The sequence below is a fragment of the Muntiacus reevesi genome, chromosome 5 (assembly GCF_963930625.1).
Source record: "Muntiacus reevesi chromosome 5, mMunRee1.1, whole genome shotgun sequence".
NCBI classification, from domain to species: Eukaryota; Metazoa; Chordata; class Mammalia; order Artiodactyla; family Cervidae; genus Muntiacus; species Muntiacus reevesi.
In genome coordinates this window covers 17,820,424-17,839,648 of record NC_089253.1, presented here as the reverse complement: position 1 = coordinate 17,839,648, position 19,225 = coordinate 17,820,424, and the positions used below count along the sequence as shown (strand labels likewise).

At 35.5% G+C, this 19,225-nt stretch overlaps 1 protein-coding gene across 2 annotated transcripts in view; it reads right to left on the bottom strand.

Annotated features, from left to right (window-relative positions):
• The window catches only part of RSF1 (remodeling and spacing factor 1), a 148,184-nt gene that overhangs the window by 17,536 nt on the left and 111,423 nt on the right, over positions 1–19,225 (bottom strand). For both annotated transcript variants that reach the window (XM_065937197.1, XM_065937198.1), the window contains 6 exons: positions 14,871–16,615; positions 12,946–13,152; positions 10,953–11,057; positions 9,645–9,724; positions 4,071–4,125; positions 2,956–3,065 (listed from right to left, as the gene is read on the bottom strand). In XM_065937197.1, the coding sequence (XP_065793269.1) occupies positions 2,956–3,065; positions 4,071–4,125; positions 9,645–9,724; positions 10,953–11,057; positions 12,946–13,152; positions 14,871–16,615 (2,302 nt within the window). The remainder of the gene's footprint in view (positions 1–2,955; positions 3,066–4,070; positions 4,126–9,644; positions 9,725–10,952; positions 11,058–12,945; positions 13,153–14,870; positions 16,616–19,225) is intronic.

Here is a 19,225-nt window from a genome sequence, read left to right as displayed (position 1 = left end):
GAGATACAGATCAAGCCAGATGCAAAGTTAATGGAAAAACGGGAATTCTCCCAAGGACATGATGCAGCTGTAAAGGGTCATAATAATCTATTTCCTTTTTTTTTTTAGTAGAAAATTTTTATTACTTTGCCAGGCAAAGGGGGCCACAGTGAACACCCTCAAAACTGTGCCCCCAACAACCTATTTCTTTGAGCTACTACTACCTTATTACTGAGACACTGTGTTTTCTAAATTCAGAGAGTATCAGAACCTTTGAACAAAGGAAATTATATTAATAAGCAAGAAACACCCACCCTTGACTAGAGGATCTAAGTCACTTTTAACACAAATAAAAAGTTTTGATTTACATTTCAGACTCAGAGTTTGCATAAGCTGTTGGACACAACACCCTACACTTTACTTTATCTTCACTGTTTTCAAGGAAAGAGGACCCTCTGTCAACTACGTAGTCTAGATATGATATGGACCCTTTCATAGTCCTGCTTCTGCTTTTAGCTTTACTCTTCATTTAAATGTCATCTAAACTCTATCCTTAATAAACTCTTCTAGTAAGAAGAGGTGGCAAGAATACACAGAACTGTACAAAAAGATCTTCATGACCCAGATAACCACAATGGTGTGATCACTCACCTAGAGCCAGACATCCTGGAATGAAAAGTCAAATGAGCCTTAGGAAGATTCACTACAAACAAAGCTAGTGGATGTGATGGAACTTCATTTGAGCTATTTCAAATCCTAAAAGATGATGCTGTGAAAGTGCTATACTCAATATGTCCGCATATTTGGAAAACTCAGCAGTGGCCACAGCTTTGGAAAAGGGCAGTTTTCATTCCAATCCCAAAGAAGGGCAATGCCAAAGAATGTTCAAACTACTACACAACTGCACTCATCTCACACGCTAGTGAAGTGATGCTCAAAATTCTCCGAGCCAGGCTTCAACAGTAAGTGAACCGTGAACTTGCAGATGTTCAAGCTGGATTTAGAAAAGGCAGATCTTTTTCAGTTCTTTTGTGTATTCTTGCCACCTTTCCTTAATATCTTTTGCTTCTGTTAGGTCCATACTATTTCTGTCCTTTATTGTGCCCATCTTTATATGAAACGTTCCCTTGGTATCTCTAATTTTCTTGAAGAGATCTTTAGTCTTTCCCATTCTATTGCCTCTTTTTCTTTGCACTGATCACTGAAGGTTTTCTTATCTCTCGTTGCTATTCTTTGGAACTCTGCATTCAGATGAACAATGTAGTTCTCCTATGCTGCTTATTCTGATTATGTAAATTTGTTTCAACATGACTGATGTATTAAGAAATACTTCAAACATAACATGTATTTCATACTTGCTTATATGTAATTTTCTTCATCAGAAACACTAGGTAAATACAGAAAACTGCACCAGCTGCATAGGAATACACAAGACAAACATGTGCACAAACCTTATAAATATCTACCGGCTACCTAATCTCATTACATGTACTATAAGCTACAACCATCTGCACCTAGTATTAAAACTTTCTGGCTGATTTAAAAAATCCTTCATGCCGCTATATAATAAATTACAAACTGCAACTCTCCCCACAACCACTTCTGCAGACAAGCTTTAGGGCTTTTTCAACATAAAATGTCATTGTTTATTGTAGTATTTATCTCTTAACCATTTAACATGTGTCAAACGGTATTGCCATTTACATATATGTTTTTTAATGTGTCACTAATGAAATTTTTGTTTGCCTCTAACACCATATTTTCCATAATGCCTATGGCTTCTGTTGTTCGATTCTGCAACAATGGCAATTTTTAGGAATGTATTGGTTGTGTTATAGTAGAAGTGACTCTAACACTTGAACTTTCCATTACATTTTGACTTCACTAGTTATAATAATTTTATTTAAAAAAAGGTACCTTTTCTTTTTCAAAGTCTTTCTTTTTTTAAAAAGAATAAGACAGACACCATTCCCATAAACATTAAGGATTTTACTCTTACTGATCTAATGCATTTTACAAGTTTTAACAGTAACAACAGAAACTACACAAGGGGAACTCTTTCATGATAACTGATGAAAGTTTATAAACAGGAAGCAAGCTCAAAGTTCTATAAAGTCAATTTTGCTTCTCATCTCCAGTTATTCAAGGACTTTTGTTGTTGTGTAACAATGGTCTAAAATAATTAAAATATCAGTTACTTATTATTTGAGTGAGACAGGGTGGTTCAGTAGAGAGAACATTAGATGAACAAACAGTTAGAAGATAAGATTTTAGTCCAGGTTTAACTGCTAACAGTGACCATGGAGAAGTCTCTCTGTGGTGCATTTCTGAAGACAGATGGTAAACCAGACTGCATTAACCGAGTCTTTCAGTAGGCACTGACGGAGCACTATGCTAGCTGTAAACAACAGACGGGCGCAGGACACGGACATGGTACTTCCCTTCATGTTAACAGTGAAGTGCAGGAGAGCAATATTAATCAAAAAATAAAAATCACAATGGTTACAACTACAGAAGTACTCTCAAGGAGAACTGGTTGCTATGAGGGCGTATAATAGAGGGATTTGATTAAGAGAAGGTTGTTATTTAACAAGGTTAAAAAAATAGAAGGGAATTTCAAGGCAGAGTAATCAGTCTGTACAAAGGGACTGAACAGACGCAGTGGCTAAGTTGAGAGTGAGGAAAAAACGTGGGTGAAGTGGGGCTGAGAGGCCAGGGCAGGGTGGACTGCGCAGGGCCTCTGCGCCTTGCTAAAGGCGCCAGTCCTTCCCCAGAGCTACAGAAATCGGGCAAAGTATGTCAGACAGAAGAGGACAGCATGGAGACATCTGGGAAAGATGATGTTGGCTGCTCTAAAATTCTGATTCTAAAGACAGTGAATAAGAAATACATATATAACTTCTAATGATTACTGTAATGGTAACAGCAAGGTTGTTTTAAAAACAGTTTCCACTCTTTCATTTCCAGATTTCATACCTGTAACTTATACACTTCCGTGTTCGTGTCGACCTCCTTTCAAGCAAGTTTGCTTTGGATTTTTTTGAATCTTTTTTCTTTTCTTCATGATCTTCAGAAAAATCTGGCTCCTGGTTTAAAAATATAGTAAATATACAGGTTATTATGACAGAACAAAGTTCCTTGGAATTAATAGCTTTCTAAAGTCCATCTAGGCAGCACATATGAAAGGTTAAAAAAAAAAGTCAAACGGTTGCCTCAAAACTAACTAAACAGGGCAACACTCAGTATAGAGATTAAAAATAATACTGGTGGATCAAAGGATGAAAATACTTCTGCATCAAACTTATGCTTTTGTGAGTTTATAGTTACCTCTTTTAAAACAATCATGATGAAATCTACCTACTAATAACTAAAGTTAACACACATAAAATAGTCAATAGATATGCTGAATAAATGAAATAATGGATTTAGAAAAAGAAAGGGACATGGTGCTCCAGAAAAATAACTAACCAGACAGGTGCTTTCAGTGTGATTTAATTAAGCCTAGAATGAAAATGCATTTGAAATTAAGAAAATGTCTTCATTTCAGACAAGATCGGGTGCGTTCAAGGTGGTATGGCCATAGACTGTCTTCATTTCAAATGAAAACCATGTCACATATATTTTCACTCATGAGATACCTTTCTTAATTATAAATTAGATTAATAAATGCAAAACAATAATATCCCTTCAAATAAACCAAACTGTAAGAACACAAATTGGAGTTTCTGATAACCCCCAAAACTGGGAAATAAAAAACCAAATATCCCTGAACCATTTTTTAGTCACTTTACATAAACAGCACATAAAGAAGCCAAAATAAATTACCCAATTTAGGGTAAAAAATCAGAACACAAACCCAATAGAGGTGAGCTGTAAACTTGTTTCAGATGTGATGTTACATTTGGGGGCTATCTGTACACACATAATTTCAATCATAAAGGAAATGGGTGATTTTTTTGACAGTGCTAAATTTCATTTTTAATAAAATTGGTATATTATATATTTAAAACCACTCATATAACAAAGTAAGTTAAATTTTAGAACACTTTTGGCAGTCTCCTGTCTAAAAATACTGTAAAGCAGAAACTTACTTGTGGAGGAATGATGTTTTCAATACTAATACCCACATACACCAAGCGTTCTTTCCTTTAAAAAAAAAAAATGACAAAAGAAATAACAATGTAGCTTTGGAACATACTAATGCAATTATTTTTAATAGCATATAGGTAATTTCTCTGAATAGTCTGGCTTAAAGGACTTCCTAGAGATATGAAATGTAAAACTTTTTTCTTTAAACTTCATTTTACTTCATCTTATACTGTATTCTTGCATTTCATGTTAATGTGGCTTGTTAAAATTATTTAGAATACAAGTTTGTTTGACATGAACTATGAATCTGGACTATTTCTAAAGGTTGTTTTCAAAATTCTGCTGACAGAGGGATATTAATAAATATTGTTAGTAAAAAAAAAGCATACAAAGTGAGATTTGCTAAAAGTAAAACTTATGAAAACATTACTAACATAGATAATACTAAAATTACAACTTTACAGTAATAGCAGAAGCTAGGTCATGAACATATTAGTTAATATCCATGAAACTTATAGTATTGGTATCTGTGGCAGGCACAAAACTTTCTAAAGGTATGAAAATCTCAGTTACAGAAGTGATTGATAACAGGCAATATAAACCTTGTAAATGAAATAAACAAGGAAATTTGATGAAAAGAGCCATGCTGTGACTCACTGATGAAGTGATTAGATGAAATGCCAACTCTGATCAGACAAACTGTATCTTTGTTATGCTGGAAGTTCTCAGCAACACTGTATGTGAAAGATTCTAAGCCCATTCACTTCTTGTTTGCAGAGAAGAAAAGCAGCAACATAGTTATACATCTCTGCACTATATAGGATGCTTACAAAATACATATCTTCAAAGCCAGTTGAGACTTTTCCAGGAAATGTAGATTTATGAACACTAAAGATACTTCCAGAATTTCCCTTCAAAGAAACCTTTGTTGATCTTAATTCAAAAAGTTTTACACCAAAAATTGCTGTATATAACAGTAGTTTTCTCTGGTTTTCTGACAGTTAATTCCATTCACCAAGGCAACTGAGCTCTTGCATACACATACCACTGTATGTTCTATTAAACAGAAACATAATATTAACCACTCTTCTTCCATTTGTGATGTCCTACATAGGACATTAATAATCCAGTTGTGTAGGTTCTTTAGAACATAGCCTTTACTGCCCTATAAACTCTGGGCCCTACTAACAAGAATTTTATAGTCTTTTTAGAGACAGGTTATGAAGCTTCCCAGGTGGTGCCGGTTGTGAAGAACCCAGCTGCCAATGCAGGACAAGACTGAGACAAGGATTCAATCCCTGGGTCTGAAAGATCCCCTGGAGGACAGCATAGCCATTCTCTCCAGTATTCTTGCCTGGAGAATCCCACGGACAGAGGAGCCTGGTTGGCTACAGTTCATAGGGTCGCAAAAGTGGGAAACAACTGAAACAGCTTAGTACACATGTATGAAACTATTAAATAAAAACTGGCATATAAAAATAATAAAATTATTTTAATCAAGACCCATTTTTAAAAAAACAGTACAGTTAATGAACTAAAAACTAGGAAAGGAAGAACAGTACTAGCTGAAATTAACAGGGAGGGCTACATGGATAAGTTAAAACTTCAGCTGTTATTAAAAATGTCTGACATGTTTCTAACCAAGTTTGTTGTGATATCAATTCCCTCTTTTATACTGCAAAAGCTTTATTTTCACTTGACCATTATTTCTCTTCTCAACTCAACTGAAAAAACATAGTCATGCTGCAGGTTAGGTCATGATTTACGTCAGACTTGGAAATCCAAAGGTAAATAAGACATGGTTCTTGCCCTCCCAATTATTTACCAACTGACTGTACTCCATTATGAACAGGTATAATGGAACTGTGAAAAAGGAACAGATTTTTGTCTAAAGAGCTGAGAAATTTGGAAAGACATTAAATAGGTGGTAATATTAATATCTGAGTAAGATCTTAAAGATAGGTATGATTTCTCCTCAAAAGCATTTTCTTGCTCAGTAACCTTACAAAGAGTCGGACCCGACTGAGCGACTGAACTGAACTGAACTGAACCTTATGGAAAGTTACATCTTCCATTCCATCTCACCACATAGCTCAATGATCATATTGGGCTCAGACTTTATTATGACCACACGCCTTCTAAGATTTCCATTTCAAGGAACCTGTTTTCTGGTTTCTACTGACTCACTTTCCAGCTGACTCCCTCTGGTATACTGATGCTGACAACTCCCTGACTCCAGGGGAACCTCCATCCATTGACCCTACTCTCTAGTCACTGTTTGGCACTCCCTTTGTATCCTTACTTTCCCCCTTACCTGGCTTAGACTTCATGGTCCATCATTATAAATACTCCTTTGCATACACTTTCAAATTCCTTGTCTTTTTCTCTCCTTCCCTCTGTTACATTACCTGGAAAATGCCAACCCTGATTAAATCCAACTCTGTGCTAGCAAAGCACTAGTAACAGTACTCTGGAAGTACAGAGCTATTTGAATTCCCAATAATTTCTGGCACCCAGTCCTAGAAGGGATGTTTACAAATCAGTTGCATGGATTTCTGAAACATCGGACATCGCAAAGCATCATAGTTCCAGTTCTATAGACAGTTGCTGGCTAGTTACTAATTACTCACTGACACATCCTTCTTTTTCATCATGCCAGAGCCATATACTATATACCTCATTTTGATTACACTGCCTAGAATAAAGTAGGTGCTCAATAAATGTTCAATATATGTTGACTAAAAGCACAAACAAGGGGAAAGATGCTCTAGCACTGTGACACAGACAGTAAGCAAGGCTCCAGGCTGTTAGGATGAATGCTACAGAAATTGTTGCACAGATCTGAAACTGGATGAAAAAAAAATGCTCACTATTTAGGTGAAGTCCCCTGGAATTTATAGTTAATGTATTATTTACTTTAGAAACACATATTTTGCTATTTAGAGCTTCTAATATAAACATACATTAGGAGCTATAAACAATGAAGGCTATGTTAAACAGATTCTGGGAGTAAATTAGCAAACAACAGTAACAATTCGGTTAACCTGCCTTGTCAGAATGGTCTCTCAAATAGGATTTAGTGTGTGATCTAAAGGCACACACAATTACAGATATCCTCTTAAAGGATAACATTTAAGTAAAGAGAAAGAAAAAAAAAAAAAAAACCAAGTAAAGAGGATTATCAAGGAGAGAAAAGAAACTGGATGAACTAGAAAATGGGAGACCAATAGTGTAAACAAATATTATGGCACATTTTAACATAAATTTCTAAAATTTAAAGTATTTCTTAACTAGAGCAGCATATCCTAAAGTATAGGAGGCAAAAGTAAATGCTCACTGATCTTTCCACATATAAACCCGACAAGCATCATAAGCTTCCAAAGGACAAACAGATACGATGTGAGTATGAGACAAATTCTTAGTGGTTTACATTCTTGGCTTTTAGAAAGAATCCATTTTCTTCCATGTCCTTAAAGAATAAGCCTATTAGCTATCTACAATGTTATGTCAGATCAGCTTCAGAACATGAGAAAACTGCTCATTTCTCAGAAGGACAGGTAGATTTCAAGAAGACTGAGTCCAATTTTTAATTATGACTAATTTGAAGCATCTTTAATTTGATCTCTTCCAGTGTCAAAAATTAGTGTGTTTAGTCATTCAGTCATGTCTGACTCATTTCAACCCCATGGACTATAGCTTGCCAGGCTCCTCAGACGGGGAATTCTCCAGGCAAGAATACTGAAGTGGGTTGCCATTCCATTCTCCAGGGGATCTTCCGAACCCAGAGAGCGAACCCGGGCCTCCTACATTGCAGGCAGATTCTTTACCATCTGAGCTACCAGGGAAGCCCATCAAAAATTAAGACAGGAGCAATTTGCACATCAAAACAGTCTTAATAACTATATACAGGACTATCAGTAAGAGTTCCTAAATATAAAGGTATTTAGACAACTGATTAACCCATGTCCCCTGCATTAGGAGCATTGAGTCTTAACTACTGGGCTGCCAGGGAAGTCCTTGAACCCATTTTTAATGTTCACCTTTGTACAGAGTAATGTGTGTGGATTATGGAATGAGCAGACTGCCTGAAGGCAAACTAGATTTTTCAGGGTAATACTATGTGATAGCAGTAAAAATTAAAGTAGCAATGAATGAAAGAGACACTGCTTAGATTTTTCTCATATCATGAATACATGGGCATCGAGTCCTACTGATTAAGACCATGAAAATTCTCTTCAACCTCTCTACTTTATTATCATGATGACTGATCTAGTTCGGGTCTCACTGACTCCCACAGACTTTATTCCAATGGCCTTAATGCTAATTCCTCCTTCTTGCCGTTACCAGGGTATTGTTTTCTGAAATAAACGTCTGATTATGCGTATCTCTCCTTTGATGGCTTTCCCACCGCATCTAGAGAATAACTCAGATTTCCCAGCCAGTTCGGCAAAGCTGTTCACAGTCCGGCCTCAGTCTCCTTTTCAGCTTCATCCCCCCCACTCTTACTCTCACAGTCACACTGCGCGTTTACTGTGTTCTTTGCCTGAAATACCCTTTCTCTGCATGTCAGTCTGTATAACCTCCAGTTACATTCCAAGGACTTCCCTGATAATCCAAGCTCTTGGAGAACTACAGTGCCCCTCCACAATGTTCCAATATTGCTCTAAAGGTACCGCAATTTGTCTACTTATTCGCATCACTGGTTCATACGTAGAAGATAAGCTCCAGGTAAGTAAGAGCTTTGTTTTATTCATCTTTTCTCTTCAGTTTGGAACACGATAGGAAAGAATGAATGTTTAGCAATAGACTAATCAAAAAAGGTACATAAAATTATCAATAAATACGAACTTACCATCTTGACTATAAGCTTCCTGTAAAGATTAGGCTCAACTCCAATCTTACCTCCTCCAAGGAGCCTTCTTCTAACCACTGCAATGGTCTGTCTGCTTTAGACCATACTGCAGGGGCATATTGGAAAGGGAACCATTGCTTACAGTCAGTAAGCTCTTTATTTCACCAATGTTAATTCTACCCACCCAAAGAGATGCCATGGGAAACTAAACTGTAGACCAATTCTTTGTGTTTTCTTGAACTCCCTACATATTTAGATACATGTCCTCCACAATACTTGGGCCAATACTTATTCAGAGTAGGTTATGACAAAAACTTTAGATCAGGGACTGGCAAACTTCCTGTAAAAGGACAGATAATATATTAGGCTTGGGTAATATGGTCTCTGTTGCAACTACTCAACTCTGCAGCTGTCGTGCAAAAGCAGTCACAGATAACATATAAACAATGAGCATGGCAAAGGTTATTTACGAACAATGAAATCAGAATATGTAATTTTGATGTGCCATGAAATATGACTTTTGTTTTGATTTTTTTCTAATCATTTAAAAACAACAAAAAAAGACCCAAGCTTAGGTGGCAATACGAAAACAGGAAGTGGGCCACATTTGGCCCACAAGTAAGAGTTTACCAATCCCTGCTTTACACAGACACATTAGTCTATACTGGAAGATAATTCTGATGTCAAATTCCCAAGTGAAACATTAACACACATATCAAAGTACCTGCGTTCAGCACGCTCCTTCTTCTTTAAGGCAACATCCAAATCTTGCAATTGTTCTTCTAATTTTTCACACAGTAGTTTCTGAAAACATAAAACAGATGAGTGTCATCTTAAACACCTTTTCACAATCACTTGTCTCTTGCCTGTTAGCTAAAGTTGCAGTGCTAAGACAGCTAATAAGGGCCCACAGAGAAAACAGTGACATGTTGCTTGTATTTAATTAAATACAGTTCATCCACTGAACTGAAGATGAGCAAGGTATCTTTGAAGTAACACACACGTTAAAGAAACTTACAGCTTTGTCAAGAAACATATTCTATGCCTATCTTGCTGGCAGTAATTAATGTTTAAAATAACATTTGGTTCAGCATATATACATGACAGTGATTAAAAAAACTTTATAAATATTAAGGCATTTTTAAGGAAGAACGCTACATATCCAACAAAATACAATGGTACCAATCACTTTTTTTTTTAAGAGAATGGAAAAAAAATTTACAAAATCATGACAAATGGTTACTGGGTCAAAATAGAGCTGAAGAATGTAATTGTTAGAGTGATGCTAAGTCAAATAATTCCACTTAACTAAAAAAATGCAATAAAGACCGCCATCTCTTGGGGATTTCTTTTGAGCCATGCTGCACAGCTGTGGGATCTTAGTTCCCGGCCCAGGCATTGAACCCATGACCTCTGCAGTGGAAGTAGAGTCCAAACCACTGGACCACCAGGGAATTTTCAAATTTTAAAGCAAAATGAGACTGGACTTGTGAGAGAAAGGACCTTTTGAATAAAAAAATATTCTGCTCTTCAGGTTTTAAAAGAAATCCACTGAATCAAGATATGACAGAAACAGAATCCAAGATTCTATTCATAGTACCATCATAATGGTCCATAATTTATAACATCATCTATAAAACTGACAAAAAGAAGGGAGGCAGAAATGAAAAAGAAGATGAAACAAAGGGATAAACAATAGGAAGAAACTTATTTCTTCCCTTGTATATTATCCTCACGGAGGGGAGAGGTGGTTGTGCCTTTAACAAATGTGAGAAAAAATAAACCAGAGATTACAATTTTTTAAAAACAAGAGGTCCTTTGAGAATTGCTTTGGGGGAAAATAAAGGGAAGACCTATAAGATACTAATAAAAGGCAGTTGTTAATAAACAGCTTCTACTTTTATAGAAATTTAAAGAAGAGATAAACAATATCTATAAACTGAAGATTAAAATGTTTAGCGGCTGTCAAGAAAGGTTAATTTGAATATAAAAGCAGAGACTGGAAAACCAGAATTGTGCTGGGCTGTCATACATGCTGGCAAGGGGGGCAGAACCATTCTCCATCCGGAATAATCATTAGAGGAGGGCGAAGGCAGGCAGTGTGGTATCCACTGTCACAAGAGTCACACAGAAGGATCTGAAATAAACCATAGATTAATGTCAACCTATCTCTACGGGTAATATCCAATAACACAAGTTAAAATAAAGACATTTCTATATATCTTAGCATGATACTAAGAAATATACTATATTATACTCTTTATCTGCATAAAGCATAATAATAAAACCCCTCAATTAGGAATCTAACAGGTTTTTTTTATTTGTTTTTGGGCCATACCACACAGCTTACGAGATCTTAGTTCCCTAACCAGGGTTTGAACCCTCGTTCCCGGCATTACAAGGGGGATTCTTAACCACTGGGCCATCAAGGAAGTTCCCAAGAAGCATGTCTAATCCAGCATCATTCCCCTGCCACTCAACACACAACAGTGGCTTGGGATTTTTATTTGAAGATTATCCTGAAATATCCAGCATATGAAATTAAACCATATTTCAGATCTTCAGTTTCCAATGTCATTCTCTCTGGCACAGTAACCAGCAAATGGGATTTTCAGAGCAGTTACTAAGACAATCGAATAAAAATCCTACGTATGTTCTAAAAAAGGTGCAACTTTCTCCACCTCCTGGATGTCATTTCTGCTTGCTTCATTTTACTTCTCAATTCTTCACACCTCTTTGTCATTGTCATCTATTACCACCTAGTGTGTGCCTAGTTAACGCAGTTGTGTGGGACTCTTTGTGACCCCGAGGACTGTAGCCCGCCAGGCTCCTCTGTTCCTGGGGATTCTCCAGAATACTGCAATAGGTTGCCATGCCCTCCTTAGTCAAAATGCATTCTTTCAATTTAAAAAAAAAATTAGGAAATGGTAGGAAAACAATACAAATGTTGATTTTTACTTGATTTAGAGGGCAGAAAAGACCACTATCATCAATCTTCTCTTTGCCTTTCTCCACTTAAAAATCTTGACTTAATTTTTACAGTTTGAAGATCATAAAAATATTCAGAAGGATCTTCTCAGTGTAATTTTGACATCTGTTCTTTTCAGAGCTGTATCTTTTCCTTAAACCCTTTGAAACTACTGAGATATGATAAACTTCACTGATTAATTTAGTTTCCAGATAGGATTTTCACATTTAGGAAGAAAACTGCAAGTTAAACCACAAATAGCTTTACTTCAGCACACAACAAGTATCAGGAGCTGTGCTGAGCAACTTTACATAACTTGTATCTGCTCTATACAACTCTACCTATGTGGAAGCATCTTTATGTCTCATATAGGTAGAGCTTGCTTTCAAAGTCCAATCTATTCAAAACAGAACAGCTGGGCATAACAAGAGTGCTTCTTCAACAGGTTCTTTAGAAAGCACTCATAAACTGCAAAAATATATATGTAGGTCAGGAACTGGGTTTTCTGAATTAGGCAATCTCTGAAGAACTTACTTTCCAAATAAGAAAGTTCCATGTAAATCTGTCACTATTTTTCTGAATATATCTGGTCTAAAATTATCCTCTCAAATTTTTTTTTAGAACTACCCATTTCTAAAGTTTAAAGCCCTACTGGGTTACTATTTGACTTTATTTACATGTTTTTACAGAAAGGCAACAAGCCCTTCAGGTCTTACTTACTTGAAGCTGCCACTTCAGAAATATCATTATAAAGTAACTTAAAGGGAAAGAACAACATTTTAAAAAAAAAAAAAAACAAAAAACAGAATAGGAATGTTTGAATAAACTAACTGATCTGTGAGAAGACACTAACAGCACATGCTTAAGTGGAGGAAACATCATTACAAAGCCAGGTAAGAATGAGAGCAAGATCCTGATCCTCCCTAGAATTAGGTTATTATCTGAGAACAGAAATAAAGGATTTTGCACACAAAAAATTGAAAGATAAGTTAAACTGTTTCCGACAACCATAGCATGGCAATAATCTGAACTCTGTCCATACAGATCAGGTACGTACTAGTTCAGGATGGTTTGGAAGGCCACATTTTTTGCACGGCTCATCATCATCTGCTAGGATGGCTTCTTCACTTTCCTTTTCTTCCTCCTCTTCTGAAGCTGCAGATGATTTTTCACTGTCAGACCCCTCACTTTCATCATTGCTGGAATATTTCCACCTGCCACGTGTTCGAGAGCCAGTCCATCGAACTTTGCCTTTGGGCTTTACCTTGTATAAAATAAAAGATTAGGACAATATGATGTAATAACAATGTAAAAAAGAAAAACAACACACTTCTGATTACATATGCATTGTGGAATATTTAGTGAATATACAAAGAAGAAAAGAAAAATTACTGTAGTTTCATCAACAGATATCCTTACTATTAAATTTTGGTATATATTTCCATTATTTTTTTCTACTTTTTGGGAGGGGAGAATTATAATGAACATTCTGTCTTATTAAATATTGCCCTAGTGATAAAATATTCTAACATCGTGTGTGTGTGTGTATGTGTGTGTGTGTATTTTAGATATATGCCATCACATCTAATCCACAACTACACAGACATTTAGGTAGTTTTCCATTTTTTCACCTTCATAAACAATGTATCCTTGCAAATATGAAATTTTTACACAAACCTCTGTGGTTAGGATAAATTCCTGGAAGAGGATTCTGGGTCAAAGGTCATGCACTTTTCAAAGGCTCTATAATTGAACACTGACTATATTCTCACACATTGTTATATTAAAAATTTATTTCTCATATCAGAGAAATGGATCAGAACTGCATAGAAATTTCTGACAAACTTAAAAAATATATTATTCAGAGATTAACGTTATAATGTTGGGAACTGCTTTCTACTGGTTGGCTTCACAATATTTTAAGTCATATTTCAGTTCACTCCTACAGTTTAAGTCCTCATCAAAGACCAAAATAACTCTAACAGGAGGAAATTTTTTAAAATAAAAATTTAGTATTTAAAGGAACTAAGGACCACTTACAATTAAGAACAATGTTATCACTTAAATAAATCAAAAACAAAAGGAGCACTTTTTAAAAAAAGCAGCACTTTAATTATAACAATTCTCCACAGGCTAGCTAAAGACTTGTACAAGATTTTGCTTAAAATAAGAGGCTCATAGAAGAAGAAAAAAAATTCTGGCTCTAAGACTTAATAACTGAAATGGGGAAACAGAGGTGCTCTCAAACACTGGCAATGAGAGGGTATATTAATGGGGCCTTTTCGGAAAGTAAAGAAGCAAAAGCTACCAAAACTTAAAATACATATGTCCCTTGACCCAGTAATTCCAATTCTAGGATTCTATTCTAAAGAAATACTCACTCATGTCCAAAAGGATCTTCAATGCAGCATTGCCTGTAACAGTGAAAAATTGGAAACAACCTAAATGTCAATCAATCAGGGGGTAGTTAAATAAGCTGAGGCACATCCACACTACGGAACACTATGTGGGCATCAAGAACTGAAAGCAGACTCTATCTACTGATACAGAAAGCGTTCAGACACACGTGGTTAAGTGAAAAACTCACAGAAAAATGAATTTATCTTTTAAGTGCATGGGAAATATTTACACACACAGACATGAATATATGGAAAAAAGAATGAAGGAGATGCAGCCCAAACTGTTAATGGTGTTTATGAGAAATTTTCATTCTTCAAATGTTACAAGTTAGGTATTACTTGTAGAACTTACAAACAGAATATATTTCTATACTGCCTATAACAGAGAAAAAGTTTAAAAGATGAAATTTAATGTCTGGAGATACCTAATACGACATCTCAGATATAGGAAGAAAGGCTTTTGTTGTTGTTGTTGCTGTTTTATCTTTGAATGAATTGTTTTAGCCAAAAGCAAAAAGCTACGAACACTTAAGAGTCAAATATTTCTAATAAAAACTAAGGCTCAGAGTAGGAGAAATTTTACCTTGGTTACTTTAGAATTTGTATCCTTCTCTGTTTTTTTCAAATTTTCTTTTTTGTCTGTCTTTTGCAAAGCTGCTGACTCTTCTTCTACTTCATCTTCTTCCCCTCTTTTTTTATCAGCTTTCTGATCTCTGATTTCAGCCACTTTTGCTGTGGGTCTAGATATTCTTGGAGACCTCCTCAAAGTACGACCAACATTTGTTTTCTCTTCTTCCTTTTCTGTCTTCTCTTGCTTGGTTTCTGGTTCTAAAATTTTGGGAGGAGAATCTGACTTCTTTTTCCGACTAGATATCCTAATTGTTAATTTGATGCCTTCTTTCTGCCTTTCTGAGGTTATCTCTGTGTTTTCTGAGCCAGTGTTTTCTTCTTCAGGAATCAACTTATATTTCAATTTGCTTTTTTGCATAGAACCCTTTGTCTCAGAAGAATCACCTGTGCCAGAGGTCTGGGCATTGTCCAGATTATCCACTCCTACCTTTGTTGATTCAGAATCTACTTTTAAAATTTCTGGGTCTACTTTCTCCAGGGACTGACCTTCAAGTGAACTTGTATTCTGACACTCAACTTCGGAGGCTAGCTTCTCACAGTGGACAGTCACGTTAGATGACGGATAAGTTTCAGCTGCCTCAGGAGACCCAGCCTTTATTGATTCTACAGTTGTCTTTGGAACCTCCTCCGGTATTGGACTCAATCTTTGTGTGTCCTTATCAAGAAAAGTCTTTTTGGACTTTTCAAGACACTCGAGGACTGGTGGGCGCTTATCCTTTTTACTTTTGGGAGACTTCTCTTCAACTCTCATACTATAGGATTCAGTGGTAGATAAGGCAGTTTTTAAAGAGAGATCCTTTGCTATGTCAGCAGTCTCAAGAGAGGTTTCCATTTCTGAAGGACCAGTTTCCTCTATGTGCTCTTTCTGACTCTGGGTCTCTAAGACTGATATTGAATTATCTGTATCTTTCCCTAAAGGGACCACTTCTTTCTCAAGATCACCTATTTTTACACTCGCAATGACAGAATTTACAGACTCTGCTCCGTTTCCCTCCATGATGACACTTCTATCCTTAGAGGGGCTGCAACTATCTTCCTTTGTATCATAAAACTTTGTCTCCATCTGTTCTGTCTTAAAATGTGGAGTTACCTTTTCATCACTAACTTCTCCATTTACCAGCTGTTTCCCTTCATGACCCAAAGCAGTGATTGTAGAGATCCTTTTACAAGTCTCTTCCTCTTGTTTTATTTCATCTTTCAAAAACTCTTTTGTTGGAGTAACTGATTTACACAAAGGTCCTTTGATTGGACTATCAAAATCATCACTCAGTTTAATTTCTCGTTTTTTTAGTGGAATCTTGGCCTGCTGGTCATTTTTAAGTTTCTCGGTTTCTTCAGTAGACTTTTCAGTAATTTCTTGAGAAGATTTAACATTGCCAACAAAGTCTAGCCTCTCAGGCTCTAACTTCTCCATACTACCTTTGATATCTCTAGAATCTGCTTTACATTCTTTCATTTCCACTTTTACAGGTTTGACATTTTCCTTGAAGGAATCACTTTCTTCTTTGATAATCTTTTTTTCTTCACTTTCTGGCAAAGGTTTTTCTAGCTTCACTATGACTGGCAGTTTTACAAGTTCCTTTTCATCTTCTTTTTCTATTTTCACAGTAGTCTCTTCCAGAGCACTGGGTGTAGAACATTTTTCTGAATCTATTGGCCGCTCTTCACTTTTCATCTTTGCACTTCCTTTCTGTTCCTCTAAAAATAAGAAAAAGTTTACATGAATCTAAGCATTCAAGATTATAAAATGTATAAGGCATAACATAAAATATATTTCCATTTGAAGTTTCTTTCTTAGAAGAGGTGGCTTTTGTCACGGGACATTTGACAATAAAAGATGAAATCAGACAGTAAAGAAAATACCAAACTCTGAAGTACAACTTTTAGATATTAAAAAACTGTTATTTAGAAAGACAGAGTTCTGCTTTATACTTTTACCTTCAACGCTCTCAATGAAATACAAATACTTATACAGCTCAAATAAATTATTCAAGCTCAAGTGATGGCTCAAAACTATGAAACTAAGAATACATCATAATAAAATATTTCTAAAAGACCATATTTGTTTTAAAAACTGACAACTGTTCTCTACAAGTTATAGAGCACTTCATTTCATTGAGGAAACATGAAAAAGGCAGTGCAGAAATGTTTTATGCTTTAATCAGGTTACAAAAGTAACAATTCTGTACAGAAAATGGAAAATATGCCCACAATCTGAATACCTACAATGAGTATTTTATTTGAGAATACTTCTAGTTTTATGTATTTTTGACAAAGTTGGAATCATGCTGCCCCATTTTCCTCACTGAAACATTAGCATTTTCTTATGACATGAGATGTCTTCAGAGAATTAGACTTAACTGTGTAACACTCCTTAATGTGATTATATTACAACTTACTTTATCAAATGCCATTAATAAACATTTCAGAATTTAATATATCACAAAGAAACTATGTTTACCTGTTAACTCCTCTTTTTACCTTATTCGCTATATATTTACAACTTTTACAGAGTACCTAACTGTGCAAATTTAAGTATAATGAAAGTCATATTTAGTAAATAACATAATCTTTGAATGAGATTACAGACAAGGCATATATGTTTTAAACTTGTGCTAAGGAAATCTGAGCCATGTTTTCAGAATTCATTAAGTACTAATTTTACCTATATTTCCCTCACGCTACCCTTGCAATGGGAAAACTTTGATTTTAAATGAAGTTTTACCAAGATAGGAATTAAAATTCTTTTTCTGAACAGATTCCTGCCAAGTTGATACAGCAGACAGTTTCAAAGTTTTCATGGAAATAAAATGTAACGGAGAGAAGTGAGATAAAGACTTCTTTAAACTAAGAATTCAGTATTACTTTTAAGAAGTATTTTTATTACAAATCACCCATTTTGTTTATGTTCAATCATAACTGCAAGTAAAAAAATTCAAGAACTGCTGATAACCACTGAGAACCTGAAATTAAGAGTACTGTTCCACCCTCTTTACATGGTCATACACTAATTTAAAAATATGTATGTCACTAGGAAAATTAAAGGCATGGCAGGAATGATCTAGTCTGAATGTCTTTGTTTCCCACTTATTAAGCAGGTTCAGTAAATTCCTATGTATTAACACTGGTTAGGTGTATCAGAAAAATCTAATTCAAGAAATATCTTGGATAACGATTAAAATATAACCATCTTTATCAATAACTTTAGCTTAATACAAAGAGTATACAGAAATACAGAACACAATTTAATCTTTTTAAAATATATTTGGTTCAAAAAGCAACTCAGGATCTCACTGAGACTCTCACCAAAGGCAAAATGACACTGAGCTTTTGGGAAGGTGAATGATTAAGTCCTTTAAACTGATTCTGATCTGAGTAACAACATGACAAAATAAAATGAAGAGTAAGTAGCATTAGGTTGAGACTCCTAGGTTCAGTAATCCTAATTCAGCTAGTGGTGTATCTCTGAATATCTTACAAACTCAGTGATCCTCACTTCTTCATGTACAAACAAAGAAGCTGACTAAGTGACCTCAATAATTATTCTTCACTGACTTGTATTTCTCTTAGTCCCAAAATATTCAATATTTTTTTGGCTTAGCTCTTACAAGAGAAAAACATAACAACAATTACAACTGTAGCTCCTGTAGATCACATGGGTGTACCCCTAAAGCTGAAGAGAGGAAAACCACGACATAAAATGAAACTTTAAGCACTATCATAATTGGTAAAAAGGTCATTTAGTTATATAAGCATTTTCAACAAAGTTTTGTCAAAAGCAAACTGTAAAGGAAGATGCAAATGAGTTTAAGAGACATGAAATTTGAAGTACCAAAACTCAAGGAAAAATTCCCTCCAAAATCACAATGCAGAACCAATGTCGCTTGACAAACCTGAAGGGATTCAAGACAACTGTTAACCTATTCTGGGTTTCTAAAGCACATTCATTCATTTACTCAACAAATATTTACTAATCATCTACTATGTGCTCTCCCACCCGTCCCAACCAGAATCACTATATAATGAAACATTGAATGTTCATGTAAATTGCAGTGAAGGACATTGCTAGTTGCCTATGCAGTATCTATTTTCTTTCTTACTACTAAAATTCTGATTTTGTTCAGGAAAGTACTTGCCTCTGCAGAAACCTTAAAGCTAAGGGTCATTTGAACCAGTTCTGGCCAATGAGACGCATAAACAAATCTATTGGGTAAGACTTACAGGGTTCAGTTGACCTATGCCTTCTGCCCTTTCCCCTTCTTTCTGTCCAGAGTCTGCACACAATACCTGGAAAGGGAACAATCAAAG